The sequence below is a fragment of the Nicrophorus vespilloides genome, unplaced genomic scaffold (genome assembly GCF_001412225.1).
Source record: "Nicrophorus vespilloides isolate i.1.1-1 unplaced genomic scaffold, Nicve_v1.0, whole genome shotgun sequence".
Lineage (NCBI taxonomy): Eukaryota > Metazoa > Arthropoda > Insecta > Coleoptera > Silphidae > Nicrophorus > Nicrophorus vespilloides.
The window spans coordinates 182,026-205,188 of NW_017095946.1; the positions used below are offsets into that span (position 1 = coordinate 182,026).

Consider the following 23,163-nt stretch of genomic DNA (forward strand, 5'->3'; position numbering starts at 1 on the left):
GTCAAATTGACTTTCTCAAAATTATGTAAGTTTACGTCAAAATTACATTAGTAAACGTCATAATTATCAAACCTCAAAATTACATCAATATGCTATGGTTTCCGTCAAGGGTTTATCAAATTCTAAGGTAACAAGAAAAAAACTGTATTTTATATAATTTATTATATAACAAAGTAAAAAAATAAATACATAATTCTCTAATATATAAGTTATTTACAATAAAATTTTCATTATGTTTCAGTTGGTTCGGGATGAGCAGCAATCCAATCTAATGCTTTTTGGATGGCCGCAGGAACTGGAGGTGGAGTTGGTAAATCACCCTCTGGCCTGTATCCATTCTCATCGGCAACATACGAAATGAGCACAGGTTTTCCTTCAGGAGATGTCCACTGAAAAGAACCCTGAGCAACAGTATCAACTTGATCTTGTCCTGCTGGTAAAACATATCCATTTTCGTGTGCGGCTATTCCATTTTCAGTTTCATAACTACGTAAAACATTAATTATTTTCTAAAGTAATTTCATTAATTTAAAACTTACGAGTAATGGTATGATCCGTCGTTTTTGATTGAAGTGTCTTGATTCTTTATTTGCAAATTGGCTTCATTTGCTTTATAGTGAACAGAACCTGGGGTTGTATAATAAACTGGACTAGTTTCTCTTACAGATGGTTTACTTGCAAAGGGTGTCAATAAATGAGTGGAAGGTTTTTGCAAATGCGAAACGTCGCAATAAACGGTCCAAAAGGACAAGATAAAAATTACCTAAAAATAATAGAAATTTATAAATTTTACCAACTTTAATTTAAAAAATAAATCTACTAACATATTTTAAACACATATTTAATTGTATTTATTTACGTGCTTATTTTATATTTAGATATTGCTTTTATGAATGCGTAATTTGATATGATACCTTTCGAGCAAAGATTGAATATTTATACAATCAAGCGTATCCCCATCATACGTTAATTTACGTTACATTTACTATAAAAAATAAACTGTTTCATAAGTCTTCATTCAAGGACGCGCATTATCTAACATTTCTTAGCTTGAGCAGTGGCATTTTACATATAGAGAAATTGCTCATTTCAAAAAACTCCTTAAATATATTTTTTTATTTATCCAAATACCATTTGTTCTTAATAAAAAGCAGTTGCAACAAAAATATACAGAGGTCATCAGCCTTATATAAATTGTATAAACGTGTGTGAAAAAATATAGTCTCAAAAAAAAATAATGCATGAAAATAATATCTGCAATTATTATTAATTTATTTATAATATTATGTAATACTACATCAAATTTTAAAAAATATAATTGCAACGCAACATATTTTTACATTTGGTTAAAATTTATGTAATTACTTTTTTAATTGCATGAAAAAGACATGATAGTTATAATCGAAAATTCTTATTTATGTTTCTTTAATTACTACTCATAATTACATCTTCTAACCACAAATAGGACACTAAAAGTAATTATAAGTAATTGAATACAATTTGGGAATATTTTATTATATTTTTAATTCAAATGAAGGAAACACCAAATTTAACTTGAATCGTTTGAACTAATTATAAATAAAAAAATATTACATTCTCATATTCTTAACTAAGTTTTCATTTGAAATGTTAAATAAAAAATAACTAATTTTTATTTCTTAAAAATTTATTAATTACAAAAATATCAAAAATATAAATACAAAATTATTGAATTAAATAATCTTTAAAACCTCTTTTGTTGCTCTGATTTCTGAGGGTGAGCGGCGATCCAATCAAGGGCTTTTTGGATGGCAGCTGGAATTGGTGGAGGAGTTGGTAAATCTCCTTCTGGACGGTAACCATTTTCATCAGCGACATACGAGATCAGAACTTGTTTTCCTTCAGGAGAAGTCCATTGGAAAGATCCTTGAGCAACTGTGGAGACTTGATTTTGTCCTACTGGGAAGGCGTAACCATCTTCGTAAGCCGCAATTCCGTTTCCAGTTTCGTAACTGTAATTAACATCGATTAATTAATTAAATAAGTTATAATTCTTAAGAACTTACGAGTATTTGTAGGATCCATCTTTTTGAATTTCAGATTCGTGTTTCTTAATCTGTACATTGGGTTCTTGGGTCTTGTAGTGAATTGGAGCTGCTGTGGTGTAATACACTGGTCGTCGTTGGAAAGCATTGACGTTACGAACCGTAGGTTTGTTAAGCGCAAAAGGTGTTAGCAAATGCGTGGATGGTTTTTGAAGGTGTGAGACGTCGCATGAAATAATCACTGCCAAAGAGGCGAAGATTGCCTAAAATTGAAATAATTTATTTGAAATTGTATTAGGAAAGTGGATTCTTATACTTACGTATTTGAAGAACATTGTGGTGTATTTGGTTGTTACTGATTGGAGTGCGTGTTTCAGTTTGATACAGTTCCACTTAAGCTTCGCGTTTATATAACGCAACGTATCCCCCATATACCATAAAGGAAGGTGTTTTATTAATAGTCCATGATACACTTATAAAAAAAACTAAACTATTTCATAACCGAGCAAGGTCACATGTTTCTAAGCTCGAGCAGTGACATTTTGCTAATGAAGAAATTTGGCAATTTAGTCAGTTTCCCATACATCACATACTTTATTATAAATCGATTGATTCTGTCATTATTGTTTACATAAAGCCTATTATTATAAGTTACAAAAGAATATATGAATAAACTGTATGATAATCGTTTACTACATTTTTTCATTTCAATTTAGAACAGACAAATTTGCAAAAGCTTTAATGTAATTTATTAATTTTTCTTAATAGTAAAATTACTGTTAAGTTTATTTTTATTAAATTTATTTAATAAAAAAATACACGAAGGCCAGAAATACCTATGGTCAATTGTAGTTAACTTTTGATTTAATTATTATTATTAAGGTTTTATTTGTATTTTTTATTATAAGAATAATAATTATTATTATTAATAAACAAAGCCTTTTCAGTTTTTTATTTTGATATGATTAAAAAATGTATATTCAATATGAACAAGCCCAAAATGTAATTATTTGTATTAAGCTTGCGAAAGTTAAGCAACAATAGTACTTGGATGAGTGTCCGGTAAAATTATTCAAACTTTGATCTAAACTGTCTAGAAAAATGTAGACGTTGTGATACAGTATTTCTGAATTGTAGCAAAACTTTTTTTAGGATAAATAAGTCTATAATCAATCTTAAAAATAATAAAACACTCCAATAATAATTCATAATTACTGATAAGATATAATAATGTAGCAGTTCAAAAAAAGTAATTAATTAAAATTAAATTAAAAAAACATAATTATATAATCAAACAAACACTAATTAATTGTTAAAAACAGCTATTGACAAGCCTAAATCATATTTTATATTTTTGAACTTATTTTTTGTATATTGAATAATAAATTAATTAAATTTATTTGAATATAAATTATATTAACGTTTAGTGAAAAAAAAAATTGATAAAGAAACTTTTATAAATTATCGAAACATCGCTACATTTGACAATTTTTTGAATATTTGAATAAAATTCGTTAGTTTAATTTTATAAAAATTTATTAAGTATTATTTATAAACATATAAAAATTAAATAAACACTTTATCGATGATCTACATTTTTGATAATTGGGAAATTTAGAATCTCCTTTTTGGTTCAGTTGGCTGTGGGTGTGCTGCGATCCAATCCAGAGCTCTCTGGATGGCAGCTGGGATTGGTGGTGGTGTTGGCAAATCTCCCTCTGGCCTGTAACCGTTCTCATCGGCAACGTAAGAAATGAGGATTGGTTTTCCTTCAGGAGAAGTCCATTGGAAAGAGCCCTGAGCGACGGTAGCAATTTGGTTCTGTCCTACTGGAACGGCGTATCCGTTTTCATGCGCGGAAATTCCATTTTCAGTCTCATAACTACAATAAAGTAATGTGTTATTAATCAAGATTAAATTATGTTGTTAAATGTGATTAAATTAGATTAGTGGAAAACTTACGAGTATTGGTAAGATCCGTCGTTTTTGATGTGAGAATCATGTTTCTTGATTTGGAAGTTGGCTTCTTGGCTCTTGTAGTAAACAGGGGCTGGAGTGGTATAGTAGACGGGCCTTGGTTGTTGGAATGTGTTGACACGAGCGGGTTTAAATGCCGGGAATGGTGTCAGCAAATGCGTGGATGGCCTTTGCAGGTGCGAAACATCGCACGAAATGGCAGCAACCAAAGTTGCAAAAACGGCCTGAAATTAGTACAAAATTATTGAATTGATTATTTAAACTGTGCACGCCTAATCACACTTACGTATTTGAAGAACATGATTTAATTGGGGTATTGATGCTATGAATGAATGATTCGAATTGATTCGATTCTGGCAAAGTTTTGTATTTATATGAGCACGCTTACCCCCAGAAAACTAAAAAAGAGGATAAAATGTAGGAGTTTTCTTTATAGTCATCGGTACACTTGTACAAAAAATAAACTATTTCATAAGATAGCAAGGACGAATATTATCCAATATTTTAAAGCTTGAACATTGGTATTTTGCGGATGATGAACAATCATTTGCCAACATTGTTTATTGTATAATATGCAAAATTTATGATATTTCTACCTGTGTGTTCTTTTTTATATTTGGTAATTGATAGTTTCCTTTACAAAAAAAAATACAATATTAATTCCTACGTCCTTCAGAAAATGAAGCATTTAAGGTGTAACATCCTTAAAAGTATTATTAGCATAACAAACTGTTTCATTATGAAATGCAGAGATGAAATAGATGAGAAAAAAAAAGAAAATTAATAGTCATTGCCAATTGACTTATTAATTATACATGCGTCAATAATAAGAAAATTTTGTTTCAAATTATTTCTTTTTTTTTATTTTTAGACACGTGCAATTTAAATTGCGTTGAGCAACGTTTATTCATTATTAATTAAGAATCGGCCCATCTTGCTAAACACTCTTCTGCATTAGCATGATAAAAATGCATCTGTGATAATTGCGTAAATCCTCTGCTTTCACCGCGCACGTTGTCTTCTTTCGACGACCAAATATCACGTCGAATTTCAATCAATACATTATCATAAGTTATATAATATTTGTAGAAGATTATCATATTTTAATTTATTGGTGCAATAATATAAACATGATGTTGGAGACGCAATATTCAAAAATTGTTCTCGAATTTACTGGAAGTTTCACATCTTCACAACTTACCACAAAAAAATCTCTTTTTTAAAACTTACTGAATAAAATTAAATAGATTTTCTCTATTAATTCATAAATAATTTCAGTAATTTTATATTCTTTAGACATTTGTATGTTACCACTACTTCTTTTCAGTATATTTTTACTACAACTTCATTGGATCTAGTCGGTAATCATGTACGTAAATTATACTTACTAAATTGATGAATTGATACAATATTTTAATTAATTCAAATTTATTCAATAGGTTACACAAGTTTATAAATAATTTGAAAAATATTTTCATTTGATTATTTTTCATTTTATTGTTTTGATTATATAAAAATGTTTTTATATATGCTTATATGTGACTGTTATTATAAAGATAATTTTTATTATGAAAGAAGTTGTTTAATTTGTTTAAATTGTTTTATTACATGCATGAATTATAAGTTCAATGGAACGTCGCTTAACAAGCATAATTCGTTCAAGAATCTTTCTCATAATGCAAAATACTAGTTAATCGAAATAATCTTTCCTATATAAAATAATGTAAAATACAACAATGCCAAATCTTTCAAGGATTAATTTTACTTTATTTATCAAAGCCACTAATTAGATAGATGGCCGAAAAAACTATATATATATATTATAACACTTTATGCAAACAAAAAGATCGTTTATATAATATAGATTTAAATAAAGTAAATAAAGAAAATTAACTTTTATCCAACCTAGGAGTTCCAGAACTGAACACCGGGAAACATTTTGATATATTAAGGGCGCTGCAAACCCAAAACAGTTTGGGAACCGTTGATCTTACCTAATGTTTGCATTAAATTTTGCATTAATTGGTTGGGAAATGACAAATTTCAAATCGAAGGTAATTTGAAAAGTTTTGAAAGAGAAAGAGAAAAAAATAATTTTGTGGTTCAAAAATTATTTTATTTTTCAATATAATTACAATACAATTTAGATTTTCAAACAATTCTATACCATGTTTATAATTGTATAAAATACAATTGTTTATAATATAATTGTATACAAATAATTTAAGTTTAATAATTACATAATTAAAGTAGTATATTTTATTAATTAATAGTAATAGAAATTGAATAATAACGATAGACTCTTAAGTTTTAAAAAGTAATATCTTAGTTTACAGGTTGCAAAATAACTGTCTACAATTACTTCTTGATTGGACGAAAAACGATTTCCAGAACATTTTTTTTAGGTTCAAAACACTCTTGTCTTTTTCAAGATTTTTTTCATCCAATTGATCCAACAAGCTTATATAATATTCTAAGTTTATTTTATCTTTCTCAAGTTAATCTATTAACAAAAATCCCTTTGCATCCCAAAAAACTCATTCCATAATCTTTCCCATGTGTATAGGACAGATAATATTTTAAAATGGAAGAGGAATCGTTTAATTACTTGATTATAAGTATCGCTTTCAAAACATTTTAAACTGAAAACAAATATGTTTGGTCGCGCTGCTAAAAACGTTGAGAAACGTTGTTATACAGATTAATTCTATGTATATGCTATGAATATAATTTTATTATAAATAACATACTAATTCACTGATTATTTAATAAAGATTTAACTAATTAAATTTACTAACGATAAAATTTTGTAAAGTATAAATATTTTATTTGATATAAATTTAATTATTTATGCTTTTCATACTTTTATAATTAAAGTTTTTTTTAATATTTTTACTATATTTAATACTAATAATCAATGTAGTAGTTGATTAATCCTTGCACAATATATTTAATTATAATTTGATTAAACAGAAAAATAATTATAGACGAAATATTTTATTTAATATGTATTTTCATTACAAATTCATATTTTTAATTCGTATTTAATAATAAAGATATAAAGAATTGAATTAAATTAGGTTACAAATGTATACATGATCTAAATAATTAATTTATATAAAAGAAAATGATATTATACCACTATTTAATCAGAAAAGATTAAATTATCAAATATAAGAAAGAAACATAATAGTTTATGATTTATTGTTGTTGAAATAGATGCAGTTCTTAATTCTATAATAAATACTATAATAGGTATTGCATGTTGTCTAATTTAACCTTAAAATACTACTGAAGAAATATGCTGTATTATACAATTGATTGGTTCAACCGGTGCAGCGCAATTTCATTTTTTTTTAGAAAAAGTTCAAGTCAGTTTATTGTAATTTCCCGGCTGCTCTCTGAAGTTCAAGAGCTTTGATGATTTCAGATGGAATTGGAGGTGGAGTTGGCAGATGATTTCCCTTTGCAATGAATCCATTTTCATCTGCTGTATAAGATACTGTGTACACAATATTATCTGGTCCTGTGTATTTGTAATATCCTTTAGCCCTCATTGCCTCTGCATCCTTGTTTCCTTTGTTCACAACTTTTCCATTTTCCTCAGCAATTATACCATTTTCAGTTTCGTATCTAAAAAAATGTAAAGTTTTAGTATGTGAATTTGATTATAGTTATAATATAAAACAAATATTTTATTGATAGAATTATAATTATAATTTCAAAATGTATGCCAATTGTGTTTTATACTAGTTATGTATAAAAGAGTTAAAATTGAATTAAATGAAAAAAAACTAATATTTTGTAATTATATTCACAGTTTGCATTTGTTTGTGCACTTTTTGTTTCTTATTGTAACAAACGATAATTTCTTACTTATTAATATTTCTTTAATATGTTAAGTATTGAGTAATGTAACGCGATAACTGAGAAAACTAAGTACATTCATTATCTTATAAAACGTTTGATTTATACGCCGTTTACCTCGATTTATTGCAGCGTATCCAATTACATGTTATTAATACTAAAAATATTAAAACAAGACAAGATTGAAAAGGTGAATTATTAACATAACTTAAACCGAATCAACTAGGTAATTTTATGAACAAGAGATAATTCAATGTAAGATAATAATTTCATTAAAAGAATATTGTTAATTTAAAATATAATAAATTTGTCTTGATCCTTTCACATAAATACAAATTTTGCCGAAACTAATTTTACTATGAAGGTATATTTTCAATATTTAATTTATATAAGCCATTTGCTCATATACACAACTAATCAAGATTTTTCAAATTAGTTTAATAAATAATTAACTGTTATTTACATATACATTTATAATATGTATACAGTGGAACCTCGCATAACGACAAAAATGAATTGTAAGAAGAATGACTCGCTTAACGAGCAACGTTTCGCATAACGAGTGACGATGAGAAGTTCCGGCTACATCATTTTTAAAACTTGTGTATACATATTATGTGTATTTTTGAATATGTTTCACTATACGAGTATTTCACTATACGAGTTAAAATCCGGAAATTTTGGAACGTATTAAACTCGTTAAGCAAACTTCCACTATGAAAATTTATAAAATAAGCTATTCTTAGTGGTGTATTTAAAAATCGTATAGTAGGCAACTATAGTTACTTCTTTAATAACTTGTTATTCTTATTTAAGTAGATTCACGTATATTTTTTACATCTTATAGTTGATATTAAAGTATATTATACTCACTCCCATTGATAAGCATCGTTGCCTACATTTCCACTTTGCTTGATGATCCTCCACCTACCATCATCAAATCGGCCTTGATTATATTTGGCTGGAGCAGGAAATCCACCGGAAGGATACCGACGGGTCGGATTTATAGGTGCGGAGGAAGACTTGCTACCAAAAGCCCTTTTAACTTCATTGTTTGTCTTCAATTGATACTTTTTTGCCTCAAACGTATTTGGTCTGGCGAACTGCTCGTTGCGTGACGTTTGTGCAGATAAGATTGATTGGAGCCTGTATGCAGTATTTTGACCTAAAATAGACAATTAATTATTATAGATATACTATAAAATAGATAGACATAATTGTTTTAAATAAATTGAAAATAATTATGTTGCAAATTACATATTAACTCTGATCAATTAAACAATTCATGTTAATTACTACTTATTAATTGAAAAGTTACTATACAGTTGAATTGACAAAAAAAATGATAACTAAAGTGTTAAAATCAAAATATCTGTAATGGTTATGACTAGGACTTTTAAATAATACTGTTTTCTTAATACATTTATACTTGATTTCATATTGTTTCATTCGAATGAAGACTTAAATTATTAATGATATGTCTGTAGTGCTGTCAAATAGATCCAATGATATCGCACGTATCAATTAGTTGTACATAACATGACATATTATATACATAATTTAAACAATTGCAATATTTTGATAGGATTAGAAAACTGGCAAAATTGATCTCAGCATAATGAGGAGGTTTAAAGAAGAAGGACAGAATTAGGTACACACTATGTACTATTTCCTAAGTAACTTGTCCATTACTATGGTTCTCATAACTTTATTCTTCTATTGATTAAAAGAGTAAGCAAGTACTTCGTAATAATCTATAATAGTACTTACAAGAAGATTTAAATAAGATGGATCTATTAATTTATTTAATAAATATATTCAAAAGAATGAGTAATAATTTATTTTTTAAATAAATTGATTGTGACAGTAATGTTGTCTAATAGCATCACTTAATGGAGATATGCAAATATAAATTGATTATATCTTTAAACGATAGATGTCGTTACTAAAATGTTATATAAATAATTTAAAAAATTATGTTAAGTTTAAGCTGAATTATATTTTTTACTTAAACTTTCTATTTGTTTTTTGTTTCTGAGATATTTGTATGACATTCAAACTTACCACTGTTGGGTCTAAACCTGAGACCTCCTTCATGCCTGTATCTGTCATTGGTACCCGTGTATCTTCCTGTACCATCATCAAGATAACGTCCACTATCATCTGGAACGTAGAGACCGCTATCGTCGGGCACGTACTGTCCGGAATTATCGTGCACGTAACGACCGTCTTCGTTTCCAGACTCGTAGAAACCGACGGATTCCGGACGGTACTGACCATCTTCGTCGCCGTAAGCGACTCCCACGAACACCAAAGCAGCAACCTAAGAAGAATGTTCAATAGTAAATTAATATATACATAAATACACAATTTATCAACCTGTTCACAAAACAAACAATTATTAATAGTTTATATTTATTCTTATTAGTATTAATATTTACTGTTTGCAAAATTATTTAATTTTTTCTACAAATATAATTTGTGGCAAAACTCAAAATGTATAAAAGTACATAATTTTAGTTTGAATATTGTTCAATTGATAAAACAAACAACTATTTCGTCTATTTTAATAATAAGCCTATTTTTCTCTCTTATAAATAATTTGTACCAATTAAATTTGTACATAATTCATATTTTAAAACAAAAAAGTATGTCAGTTATTATTTATATGTATTTAGTTATATTTGTACCAATCATATTCGTATGAAAAATAAATATTATTTCCAAATGAATTTAATTCCAGTTTGATAATATTGTTCAAATGCATAAATCATAAAACAAACAAGTAGGTTTCTTCATTTTTCTTATTACTTTTGTGTAATTAACCATAAGAGTCAAATTGAAATTTCAATAATGCATAACTTTAGTTTGGGAATGTTCTTTGAACTCATTTATAAACCAGTTTAAAGAAACAAACAAGTATTTAAGTCTATTTTAATTATCAGTATTTAAATTTACTATTTATCTATCTATTTTCATTAATTTTATAATTATTTTTTAATAATTAAATTACTCACATAATTCAAATTTACATTTCGAACGTGCATATTTTTAATAATGGAATGTTGTTCCATCAAACAGTTTATTCTTTTATACTTTATAGTTTTTATTTTAATATTTAGTCATCAAATTTAACGATAATTTTAGATTAATAAATAAATTTTATGCATATTTGAAATGTTTATCATAATGTATTTATTTTTATCATCATAAAAGTAAACATTCCAATACAATTACAAGTCTTATATAACCGTAATATCTCGCATAATCCTGCTTCGATCAGTCCGGTTTAAACTCATTTTAAATATAGTAAGATACAATAAATTATAATAAAACAGTACAGTAGAACCTCGCATAATGAGCATTTCACTTAACGAGCAAAATGAATTGTAAGAAAAATGACTTGCTTAACGAACGACGTTTCGCACGACCAGTGACGATGAGAAGAGAATTCCCGGATTGTGCGCCTGCTACATCATTTTCTGTGTACACACATATTATGTATTTTTTTTTAAATATGGTTGACTATACTTAAACTCGTTAAGTGAGGTTCACTGTGCACAATTTTTGAGTAGTTTCTCTTTTTTTTTGTATTTAGTTTTTCGAATAGTCCGGTTTCAAACCGTCCGGGACATTGGGGGAACCGATTACCCGGAGTATGCAAAGTTTTGCGAAATTTAATTATTACTTAATTTACAAATCAAACAAGTGGCATTAATAAATATTAAAATAAGTTGTTTAAAAAATAATTTTCCTAACAGATACTGAGAGTATAGTTACATAATCATATTATTTGAGTATTTTTTCTTATAAAAAAAAACATATGTTTGTTATTTAAAATATCGAAAAAGAAGAAAAAATGTTTATCGTTATTTGTTATAAAATTATTCGTTGTTTTTTTTATTCAAGTTGGAAACTACAGCACACCTTGATATTAAAAAATTGAAATGTCGAGCATCATCCTTGACTTTAAATACCTGGAATTAGAACACTATTTGAACTTGAATCATCAAGAATGTATCATCCATTTTATATAAATATACATAATTAATTAGTTACTTTTAATAATAATAAAATTTATTGCAACAGTCAAATAATAATAATATTTTAATATAAGACAAAAAATCAACTGCTGCAAAGTGATATTGACAATTCATTTTCTGCCCTTACTTTTTTTAATTTATTTAAGTTCAAGATAAGTTCAGAGCTTTTTTATTCACATATTCATTTTTAATAAAAGTGACACTTAAGTAACAATTAACAAGTGACAATTGTGTTTTATTAAAAATATTTTTTTTTATTATCCAAAAATAAGTGTTAAAAAATATGTATATATGAACATTAATCACATTATTAATTTTTGCAGAAAAAAATCACTTAAAATTCATAACAGAAATAAACTAAAACAATAAAACTTATTTACACTGATTGATTGTACTGATATATAATTCAGTCGAAATATCACTCTCATTTGAATATAAATTTCTTCTATGAATTAATATTACATTTAACTAACCTTCGAGAAGTTTCAAAATGTTGCGGTTAAATAGATTACTCTTCTTCTCAGAATAGAAAAAATAAGTGGTAATGATGAAGTCGTGACAAACTGATTCAAGTTATATAAAATACACCCGAATGTTCAATAAGAAGGCCATATTTTTTTTATAAATCTTTCATTACATTTTATACAATGTTCAATACATTAGCTTATTATCTTCCAAAATCAAAATTTGTTTGTTAACAAGTCTAATTATTAGTTATTAAACTAAATTAATTGAATTAATTAATACATTCAGAAACTTATTTTTTTTAAATAATATATTTACCCAAATTGTTGTAACATCATTTAATTATTTCTATATTTTCAAAGCCAATACAAAATTTGAATTAATCAAGTATATTGTTTAGAATCTTATACAATGGATACAAGTATTCTTAATTAAGTTTAGTTATTCAAAATACAAAAAAAAATAAGACTGGTTATGAATAAATGTATAATGAAAGCTTTTTACATATGATAATTGTTCTAAATTAATTAAAAATGTTCAAAATGATTATGAGTGTTCTGATGTAATATATGAGCTTTAATTTTATTGGATTTTGAGTTGCATAACATTTTGTCACAAGTTCTATGTTATTAAATAACCTACCTCAAGTTTGGAACTTCGTTGTTAGATGTGTGCAGTTTTCTAAACGATTTATATAATTTATGGAGGTTGTTTAATAATATGAATAATATTTTGAAATGTGTTGATTTGACTATTTGGTGTTGATGTAGGATGTCGAATATACCATAATTCTTACAAAATAATTTTCACTTTCGATTACGATTCACAACGAATACCTATGCTAGTTTTCATGTTAAACATTTCTGAAATAAATTATACCTTTTAACGGGTTTTATGTGAGCAAGACCAGCTGTTATTATACATGCAATTACTGATTTATAACCACTATTAACACAAATACAAAATTGATATTAATATTACGTAAAGTTTTAACGATTTTCGGGTATACACACATTAGTAATTTCCGTGTATATTTATTCCACTTTGTTCGTCGACCTTTTGAACTCTTCTTTCAATTTAAGTAAATAAAAACATTCACTGATGCAATAGCGTTTGCAACCTAAAATTGTCTCTAACATTTCAGCACTGCTAATTACCGCAAATATCCTGGCAAAGAGGAAACAATTGAAAACCTCGACCTCCAATCGCTAAAAGAGATCAGCAATTTCACCATTCGATATGAAAGTGAAAGCGTTTCCATTTGGCACAACAATGCAACAACAACGAAAATTTGTAAATTGAGATGAAAGAGCCCTTTTGTATTTATTACACAAGAATACTCACGAGGTATGACGCCAACAGAATCATTGCCGCTAATAAATCTTTTTATTTTGACATTGGGATGAAATATTGTTATTGTGAGTAAGCCGTTTGGCATTTTCCTGCCTTTTTCTCCCAACTGTCTCGTGTAGGTGAGAGAGGATGGAAAAAATGTCTTCTGCGATTTTGCATTATGCATTTTGCATCGTGTGTTGCGCCTTTCTAAACGAGATTCCCGAGAAGATCGTAATAATAATTAATAAGTGAAATATAAAATGTTACGCGTCATTCAAAGATTTACTTCGATTAATACATTCCTGATGCACATCTGCGCGCGGCCTTGCATTACAAATACACCCGTTTCCCATAACATTTTCAATTAATTTTGAGATAGGAAATTTTTAATTAGCATTTGCCCAATTCGCAGATTCCTCTAAATATCATCGCATTACGTAATTAAATTTATACTATCGAGAAAGTCATACATACAAAATAACTCCTTTTAATATACATTTCAATGATTACTACATCATTTTCAACAAAAATTGTTTGAAATAAGTTAAAATATTAAAAAAAAAAACATAATACAATTAAGATTTTAATTCGTATTTAGATAGAAAAATTTCTTTAGATTAGGCTAAAAAATCAAAAATTACTCTAATACTAAATCCTTATAATTCAATTTAAACTAATAAAATAAATACACAAAAAATTCAAATAATTTACAATAATTGAATTGTGCAATATTCAAATTCTTCTAAATATCGAAATATAAAATATATCATTAGCTAAAAGCATCAATAAAAGTTGTATAAAAAAAAATCAAAGAACTTAAAATAATGCAATTCAAGTAGTCAATGAAATATTATTTTATCGTATTCGTTAGTAAAATCGAGATAATGCTGAATCTTAAAATCAGTTTAATTAAATTACAATAATAGTTAACAAAAAAAATCAATCAATGATAAAAATTAATAAAATTGAACAAATAAAAATAATTCTCTTTTGGGTCAAATTGGGGCAATGAAAGTTCTAAATAAATAAAAAATAATTGAAATCAAGTAGTCAATGATTTAATTATTCCATTGATAATTGAATTACTAACACATTCATAAAATACTAATCGTATGGAAATTACTTTGAATGAATAATTGTACTAAATTATTGTTGCTGGTACTTAACGACTTGCATAAATCAATTCCTTCAGACATGGAATCAAATAATCATAAATATGCTGACATGCAAAGACTAGAATTATCGCAATGTACACATTGACAGGTTGATACGATCTTATCCAATTTAACTAAATGTTATAGCACACGAGAAATGTGTTAACAATCTTTTGAACTTCCTTGCATACAATCACATTAATAATGCCATTTTTACATACATTTCTACAACTAACACAATTTATTCATATAAAAATAAACTAAAATCTAAAATTAGCAAATTGCAAATTGCGTATTTTTTTCATAATTATGTAAATAATTGGATTTTTAATTATTTTATTTTCATTTGATTATTCAAAATTATTACTCTGACCGAAGTCATCTTTCACTTGCAGTTTTAAAATTAAATGTTAAAATTAATTATTTATTACTAACCGAATGATTACATTGATTAATCGTTTGCATCATTATATAAAACAATGTGCGTTTTCTTTACGTAAGAACATTAAGATTTGCGTCGTTGGAAATGCAAATGGTATTTGTTTTTGTGAATGTTGGGAAAAGTGCATTTAAACTTTTTATTTTATTTTTTCCACTCACCAGGAATCTCATGTTGAGTGCGTGTGTTATCGTTACGAAGACGTTGATGAACTGTCCCCTACGACTGACCGGCTCCTCTTTATATAACACTTTCATTTTCGGGGGTGCTTTGAAACGGCCTACTGTTCCAATTGCACAGTTTCCGTTTTTTTTCTTCTTCTTACCTCTTTCATTGTTTCACTGCAACGGCTTAAGAACACACAGATTATCCTTCTATTTGCCAGAAACCTTGATACTCGAAAAAAAANATCCCATATGCACAATCCGTGTGGAAACATGTAAACTGGAACATTTGTTACTTAAATTGTATCGACTAATCTTGATGCAAGTAAAATAATTGTTAATAATTAACATTCTTTGCTATTTTCTATATCTCAAATATTTTAATTTTCTCTTTATTTTTTTAGTATAGTTAATTATGAAATATATTAGAGTAATTTTATTAAATAATTATAACAATATTCATAAATAATTACAAATATTGCAAATAAGAAAATAAAGCTCATATTTTTTAATAAATAATATTAAAAATAATTTATGTATTGCATTTGTATGTAATATTTACATTTTCTTCCAAAAAACTCAAATATAGAGACAAAATAATATGATAGAAAAATAAGTGTAGAGATTTTTTTTTGTATAATATCTCTTTCGTTTATAATCTATCACAAAAAAGACATTAAGTAACATTGATGAGGAACTCAACAGTATCCATTAATAAAATCTATGAAATATATTATATAAGAATTGTATTTGTATATTGAAATCAGCAAAATAAAAGACATAAGTATATTTTTTCAGAATTATATTTAATTTAATAGTTTTATTACTTTTATTTTGTTGTAGTCGAATTGTACTAAACCAAATGAAATACAATTAATAAACTATTAATTTATTAACTTTAATTATTGAAATATTTATTAAGTCTTTTGCATATTTGTATCAAGTTCCATATGTTATTATACGAAAGTTTTAATAGAAATCTGAAGAAATCTGACAATTGATTGAAAATATAAATAATGTCTAGTTTCTTTCTTTATTAACACTGTATACTGTGTAATTTCTGGATTTTCACTCGTAAAACAATTTTCTCCATATAAAGTAATGTAATATACGATAATGCGTTCTATTTTGGGTGTCATTTTTCTTACAATTTATTTTGCTCGTGAAACGAAACGATCGTTATTCGAGGTTCCACTATATAAGTTATTAAGATTGTTAAATAAACCTTGTACAAATTATTTAATTTTATATATCAATTGATATTTGCATAATTCTAAAGAGATAAACGAACAATTCTAATTGAAAATAATAGGTTTCGTAGATGGTAGAGATAGATCCATGGCATATTCAATTTGCAAATGAATTGAAAAAAAGAAGTGTGAATCATTTGCATGCAAAAATAAAATAGCGATCACGCGAGATACGAAAAACAATGGACTGTATTTTCGGTAATTAAGTATAGCAGCAACCGTCTTTTGGTTCACGAAAACTGTCTCGAGTTGTAAATGGTCGAGTTGTGTAATCGGGTGCGACATACATGTGATTTCAGCTATTTCAATGGGCTTGTTTGACCTATATTGCATATCCCAACATCCCATTCGAAGGTCGTAACATCGCACAGCACACACATACATATTTTCATACAATCGCGAATCCATCTTATCTGGAAGCATCCATCGCCTGTACCCAACATCCAACACAGCGCCATGCAGTGTGAATCCTGCTGGCAGGAACCAAAATCGATCGGCGCGTGTCGAAGGACAATCGTAATTGTTTGGAAATTTTGCATATCGTTGTTCTCTTCTAGACAGCTCGATCTGCTTGCTAATAGAGAAATCATCGGTTCTACATGCTGGAATGCATGAACTTTCTCAGTGACGTGCAATTAAAGCCGCAGTAATTGATAGCTTTTTTTCTTCTTTTCGTGTTATCCACAAAGTGTGGGCGATTAATGATAGTCATCTTGTGGCACGGATTTTCAGATTAACATTGTACATTTGCAACGCTTTGTTAGACAATCCGGACAACCAATAAATATGCCCATGGTATTGATAATGAGAATTGAGAAATTGGAAGGACCATAATGAAAATTTATAGCTATCACCCATTGTTCGAACAGACGTTACAAAAATGGATATCTCATAACATCTGTACAATATTTTCTTCATCATTGTTTTTTTATTTCATAATTTATTAACTCTCATTTTATCACTGATGATTATAACATGACAAAATATACTAGAACAAAAAACAATAATCTTGTATGTGCTAAAATAATTAAAATAATTACATTTTCTTATTTAAATAAGTCTATGGACCAATGAACTAATGAACTATTGACCGAGGTCTTTCTGCAAATATTTGTTTAATTATATTTAAATAAAGAAATCGTGTATATCATTAATATTTTATTTAAGCAGTTTCGTCAAAAACAAACAATATTACTTAAATGGTGGCAAAGTTCAAGCAAAGTTTTCTTTTTATTTCACCAAAAAACAACACAATGTTGAAACGAATTTCTCACAACGTGTGCAACCGGCACTAAATTATTAATTGGCATTAATCGAATTAATATTACGTAATAAAATACCAATAGAAAAATGCATGGAATCTTTCAGAACTATTTAAGGCTAAGGACAATGAAGAAAAAAAATAGCAAAAACAAGGATGATTATTTTTAAATTTATAATGGCATATCCATAAACGTGTTCACATTTTAATATTCTGGAATGCATTTCTTTCGTTAAATGTCAATTTTAAAAACATGAGTATTTATCAATATTAATATTGATTTGTCGTTTATTTTTTTGTTGATCTTTCAGTAAAAAGCATTTATGGATTTTTATCGAAAACTGGTAATTATTTAAATCATTTTATTAGTATCTATTAATTTACAAAATATTTTTACAAAAGTATATGAATATAGTTTTTTTTTTCGTAATTAGTCAAAGAATAAAATCATTATTTTAGCCTCAGATCAGTCAGAATATTTTACGTTCATATTTTAAGTTATAAAGTTCCTTGGGAGCGCTGGTACTCGAGGGCCCTGGCGATGTCTTCTGGGATTGGAGGAGGAGTCGGAAGATGGGCGGCTTCTGGAACGAATCCCTCTTCGTCGGCTTTATACTTGACGGTGTATACGATGCTGTCTGGTCCAGTGTAGGTGAAGTATCCACGAGATTGGATTCCTTCCTTTCCTCCCATTGTGACCAATTTTCCTTGCTCTTCAGCAAAAATTCCGTTCTCAGTTTCGTACCTAAAATAATAAATTATTAATCATTCTGTTTGGATTACCGCTGCGTTCATTATATTACAAGAAGTAGTATTTGTTGTTCTTGACGTCTTCAATTTTACGGATGATGCGGTAATTCCTGTTATCGTACAAACCAGCCGCGTTGCCCTTCTTGAGTCCCGGGTTGACACCGTAAAGGTTCTGAGCTGGGACGATCTTCTTAACTGGCCTGGATTCCGCTACGTAAGGCTTGTATTTATCCTCCTGGTGCTTATACTTATCTTCCTGATGTCTGTACCTTTCTTCCTGATGGATGTAATCCCCGGAATTATCGTGATAATATTGTCCATCGTTGTTGTGTATGTATTGCCCTTCGTTGGATCTTTCGTTTTTATTATCACGGTTAAAACTGAAGGGAGTATATTGCACCGGCTTGTACGTCCTGGCAAAAGGCGATCCTTTGTTATAGTTGTTGTTGTTATTAAAACGATTGAAAAGCTGGGCACTTCCCAGAGCGAAAAGCCCAACGAAAACTACAATCTGCAAAAAGAAAATTGTTAAAATCGAATTAAGCTAAGTTATTATTTTGTTTCTTATTTAATAAGCGTTCATCTTCACTTACTGAGGTCTTCATGATTGAACGTTGAAATTCCAAATGCTATGATTTCGTGTCGGGAATCCTTGTATTTATAGAAAGACGACGTAGGAAATGAACAATCACTGCCACTATTTTTTTTTCATATATATATATATAATCTAGTAAACCCACCTACTGAGTGAATCAAAGCAATTCACCTATAAACCTTTAGTTTCAAAGTCAAGACTAATTTATGGCTATTTGTAAACAGAGACATCCAAAACAACGCGACACATATAGCGCAACGTATAAAAAATATCAGCGAGAAGAAATAGATGATGAGAGTCTGGTATTTAAATTAGACTGCATTACTATCCTGAATTCCATAATATGGGTTCGGCCAATTACACAGAACACATCCATAACATTTTTATTTTAACAGTTCAAGATGAATAGAGAATAAAAACTTGTTGAAAAGTATTTGATTGACGGATTTTAATTGTTTATTGAATCTTACATAAAACGTAAACAAATTGTGAACTTTTACCCATTTGCCTAATTTACATTTCTTCTTTGCAGATAAAATTATTCGCGTAAACTTTACACGCGTAATAATCGTTAATATTTACGCAAATAAATATTATCAATTTATTTTACGCATACCTTCATGAATTCTTATGATTTCATAGCATGTAATTAAATATTATAAAATGTTGTTATTTTATATTAAAAAATAATTTCTACAAATAATAATAATTATATCATCTAAATCTTAAATTAATTTAAATAATTATTTATTAATTTTGGGCATACTTTCTAAATTCTATTGATTTCATAGCGTCTAATTAAAATAATTAAGATTTGCTATTTTATAGTATAAAATTATTTCAATAATAAGCATGTTTACGTCCATTCGATTCTCAAGGACGCAAATGCAAAAATGACTTAATTTAGATTTCGAAAGAATTTTTTTTGTTCGCCACTTCAGGACATTCCAAATACCATCAAATTCCCAAATATAAATTGTTGCTTTATTATTGTATGTTGTTAATATTATATTTTTTTTTGTAAAATTTAATACTTATCTTTATGGCGAACAAAAGATTTCGAAAGTCGTTTATTCGTCACACTAAATATGGTAAAACTAGAGTGTGTATATAAATATATAAATGTTCTTGTTTCTAAAAAAGTTGTCTTTAAATAAAGATATTTTTGCATAAGTGTTGTAATAAATATGACGAAAATTAGACTAATTTCCCGTAAGTAATGTAATTTAAATTTATTTGCATAAAGAATTATATAATAATTTTATGTAATTGGATAATTATGCAGGGAAAGACGCGCAGCGCTTGTGTTTAAATATAATTCAGACTTTACACGTAAGGTCATCCATAAGAATGCATGTAAAACAATTAAAATAACTTAAAGTAGTTGTCTTAATGTACATTGTTTGTATATAATGAAAATATTGTTGTCATTTCTTTAAATGTTTGTTGTTTTTTTGCTATAAATAATACAAATCAAAAAACAAATTATTAATTATTAATCCATTTAGATCATTAGCATATCAATTATAAAAATTGATGAAAAACATTAATAATTCTGGACATTCCATATTTCTATGTACGTATACACTCTTCTCAGAACAGGTTATTTTTTGTCAAATTATATCAATTATATTGGAATTCCATTTGTCGAAAATACAAAAACTCACCCTAGTATTAATGATAATGTTTATTGAAAAAGTAAAATTACAAAATAAAAAGCTCAATAAAATAATATAAGTATTATAAATCAAAAAAGTCAACTGCTTCAAAGTCCTGTGGTATTATTAATTAACTTTTGTTATTTTAACAAAGCATAACTATTTTTTAGAATATTTCTATAACAATTAAGTTTTGGAAAGGGAAGCACTACTTTTCAGAAAATTTGATACATCCGGAATACTATTAACTTAACGCTGAATATAGAGACTAACATTTCAAGTTGAATACAGAATAAAAACTTGTTCAAAAGTATTTGATTGACGAATTTGAATTGTTTATTGAATCTTACATAAAACGTTGATGTAAACAAATTGTATACTTTTACCCATTTGCCTAATTTACATTTTTCTAAAATACAAAAAGACACCCAAGTATTATTAATGAACTTTTGTTATTATAACAAAGCATAACTAATTTTTTAGAATATTTCTATAACAATTAAGTTTTCGAAAGGGAAGCTCTACTTTTCAGCAAATTTGATACATCCGGAATTGTATTAACATAACCCTGAATATGGAGACTAACAATGATTCTAACTATAAAAAAATGCGGTGATTATTTTAAACAATAATCATTATGATTTCATTCACAATTATCTCATCATTTTAGAGTTCAACAATATTTTAGAGTTCATGATCTTTTATAGCTTAAGGCATTCTTTTTTACTACTCTTTTCTTTAAATATGTATAATTAAATTTTGAATCAATGTATTTTTAGATGACAAAATTACTCCTTTAACATCACTAATTATATGTATAAATTACAAGTATACGTGCATTATGTTATTCCAAGTTTCGAACCATTTATCCGAAAATCTCTGACGGAATTTTGGGATTTCCGGTTTAGTAATAAAAGCTTAATATATCCTTGATATATAAAATTAACACGAAAAAAGAAATTTAATTTAAATGTTTCGAATTAATACGCTTCTAAAGTAATGAGATTAATTGCTATCATTCACACTTACAATTTAACAAATTTGCTTTTTATTAAAAAAAATGTAACAAATTTAGATTAGTCAGCTGCAAAAATAGAATGTTTTTGAAATAATAGTAAAAGTGCATTTGTGTTAAGTATACAAACAAATATATTTTTGTTGTTGAATTGTAATAAATAGGTTTTGGATTAAAAACACGAATATAATATAATTTATTGCTTTTTCTGGATTTTACATGTTCCAAGAATGTTTAAACTCAACAAAAAAGCGGTTTAACATGTACCTCAATTGTTGTTATATCAATGCAAATCGTACAAAAAATTTATTTACATATTTATTTTGTTTACGTATTTTAATCTATCATAACTTGAAAATATTGTTTTTTACCTTAATTTTATGATGAGTCTAATAATAAACAATAAATACGTTGCAATTTATAAGATATTGCACGTCATTGTTGTTAATTCAAACAATGAGAGCAGAAATGCCTCAGGCAATATATATTAGTATAATTATACTCAAAATGATATAGCTGCAATGCCAGGGCCTTGTACGCATTACCAATGAAACAATTAATTTATTTATAGTTTTTTCTAATATTTTAACGCATTTCTCATTGGATTCATTTTTTTATTCGCCTGATCATCATTGAAATATTTGACAAAATAATTGTTATTGAAATTGGCGCGCAATCACACCCAACTGACTCACCTATCGATGTTGCTGACTCATCTCAATCGGGATTTTTTTTTATTAAATGGTATTTGACCTCAAACCCAAAATGCATTCCATTTTGCTAATAATATAATAATTAATTTATAGCAATTTAATTTACTTTATTTTTTCTTATTATGTTATACAAACTTAACGTAATAAGAAAAATTATGTTTTTTTTGCAATAAATGATATTATTATAATGATTAACTTATGTAACAATTGTCTTAATATATGTTGTACTAAGTATTAAGTACACAAATTCTATCTTGTAATCAATAATGATTAGAAAAATAAAGAACATTATTAATTATGATCAAGTTCTTAAATAAATGATTAGAATCATTCAATTATTAGAATCATTAAATACAACAATAATCTAATTATATAATCTATATAAAATAATTATATAATTAATTTTAGCTTACTTATATGGAACAGTTATTATTATACTTTTTTAAATATACG

General features: G+C 27.1%; 5 protein-coding genes across 5 annotated transcripts; all 5 read right to left on the reverse strand.

Moving 5' to 3' along the window:
* Positions 1 to 230: 230 nt before the first annotated feature.
* LOC108568906 (endocuticle structural glycoprotein SgAbd-8-like) lies at positions 231 to 960 on the reverse strand. The gene is made up of 3 exons (XM_017930254.1): positions 943 to 960; positions 540 to 763; positions 231 to 486 (listed from the first exon to the last, which is right to left on the reverse strand). Exons 1-3 carry the CDS (start codon positions 958 to 960, stop codon positions 231 to 233), a joined length of 498 nt encoding a protein of 165 aa, XP_017785743.1.
* A 763-nt stretch (positions 961 to 1,723) lies between these two features.
* On the reverse strand, positions 1,724 to 2,447 carry LOC108568907 (endocuticle structural glycoprotein SgAbd-2-like). Its single transcript, XM_017930257.1, has 3 exons — positions 2,345 to 2,447; positions 2,046 to 2,287; positions 1,724 to 1,991 (listed from the first exon to the last, which is right to left on the reverse strand). The coding sequence occupies exons 1-3, from the start codon at positions 2,357 to 2,359 to the stop codon at positions 1,724 to 1,726; spliced, it is 525 nt and encodes a 174-aa protein (XP_017785746.1). The 5' UTR covers positions 2,360 to 2,447.
* A 1,191-nt stretch (positions 2,448 to 3,638) lies between these two features.
* On the reverse strand, positions 3,639 to 4,336 carry LOC108568941 (endocuticle structural glycoprotein SgAbd-2-like). The gene is made up of 3 exons (XM_017930292.1): positions 4,288 to 4,336; positions 3,987 to 4,225; positions 3,639 to 3,906 (listed from the first exon to the last, which is right to left on the reverse strand). The coding sequence occupies exons 1-3, from the start codon at positions 4,300 to 4,302 to the stop codon at positions 3,639 to 3,641; spliced, it is 522 nt and encodes a 173-aa protein (XP_017785781.1). The 5' UTR covers positions 4,303 to 4,336.
* A 3,042-nt stretch (positions 4,337 to 7,378) lies between these two features.
* On the reverse strand, positions 7,379 to 15,561 carry LOC108568908 (larval cuticle protein LCP-30-like). Its single transcript, XM_017930258.1, has 4 exons — positions 15,466 to 15,561; positions 9,933 to 10,191; positions 8,742 to 9,033; positions 7,379 to 7,634 (listed from the first exon to the last, which is right to left on the reverse strand). The coding sequence occupies exons 1-4, from the start codon at positions 15,559 to 15,561 to the stop codon at positions 7,379 to 7,381; spliced, it is 903 nt and encodes a 300-aa protein (XP_017785747.1).
* A 2,884-nt stretch (positions 15,562 to 18,445) lies between these two features.
* Positions 18,446 to 19,334, reverse strand: LOC108568944 (larval cuticle protein LCP-22-like). Its single transcript, XM_017930295.1, has 3 exons — positions 19,323 to 19,334; positions 18,783 to 19,240; positions 18,446 to 18,724 (listed from the first exon to the last, which is right to left on the reverse strand). The coding sequence occupies exons 1-3, from the start codon at positions 19,332 to 19,334 to the stop codon at positions 18,478 to 18,480; spliced, it is 717 nt and encodes a 238-aa protein (XP_017785784.1). The 3' UTR covers positions 18,446 to 18,477.
* Between the last annotated feature and the right edge of the window lie 3,829 nt (positions 19,335 to 23,163).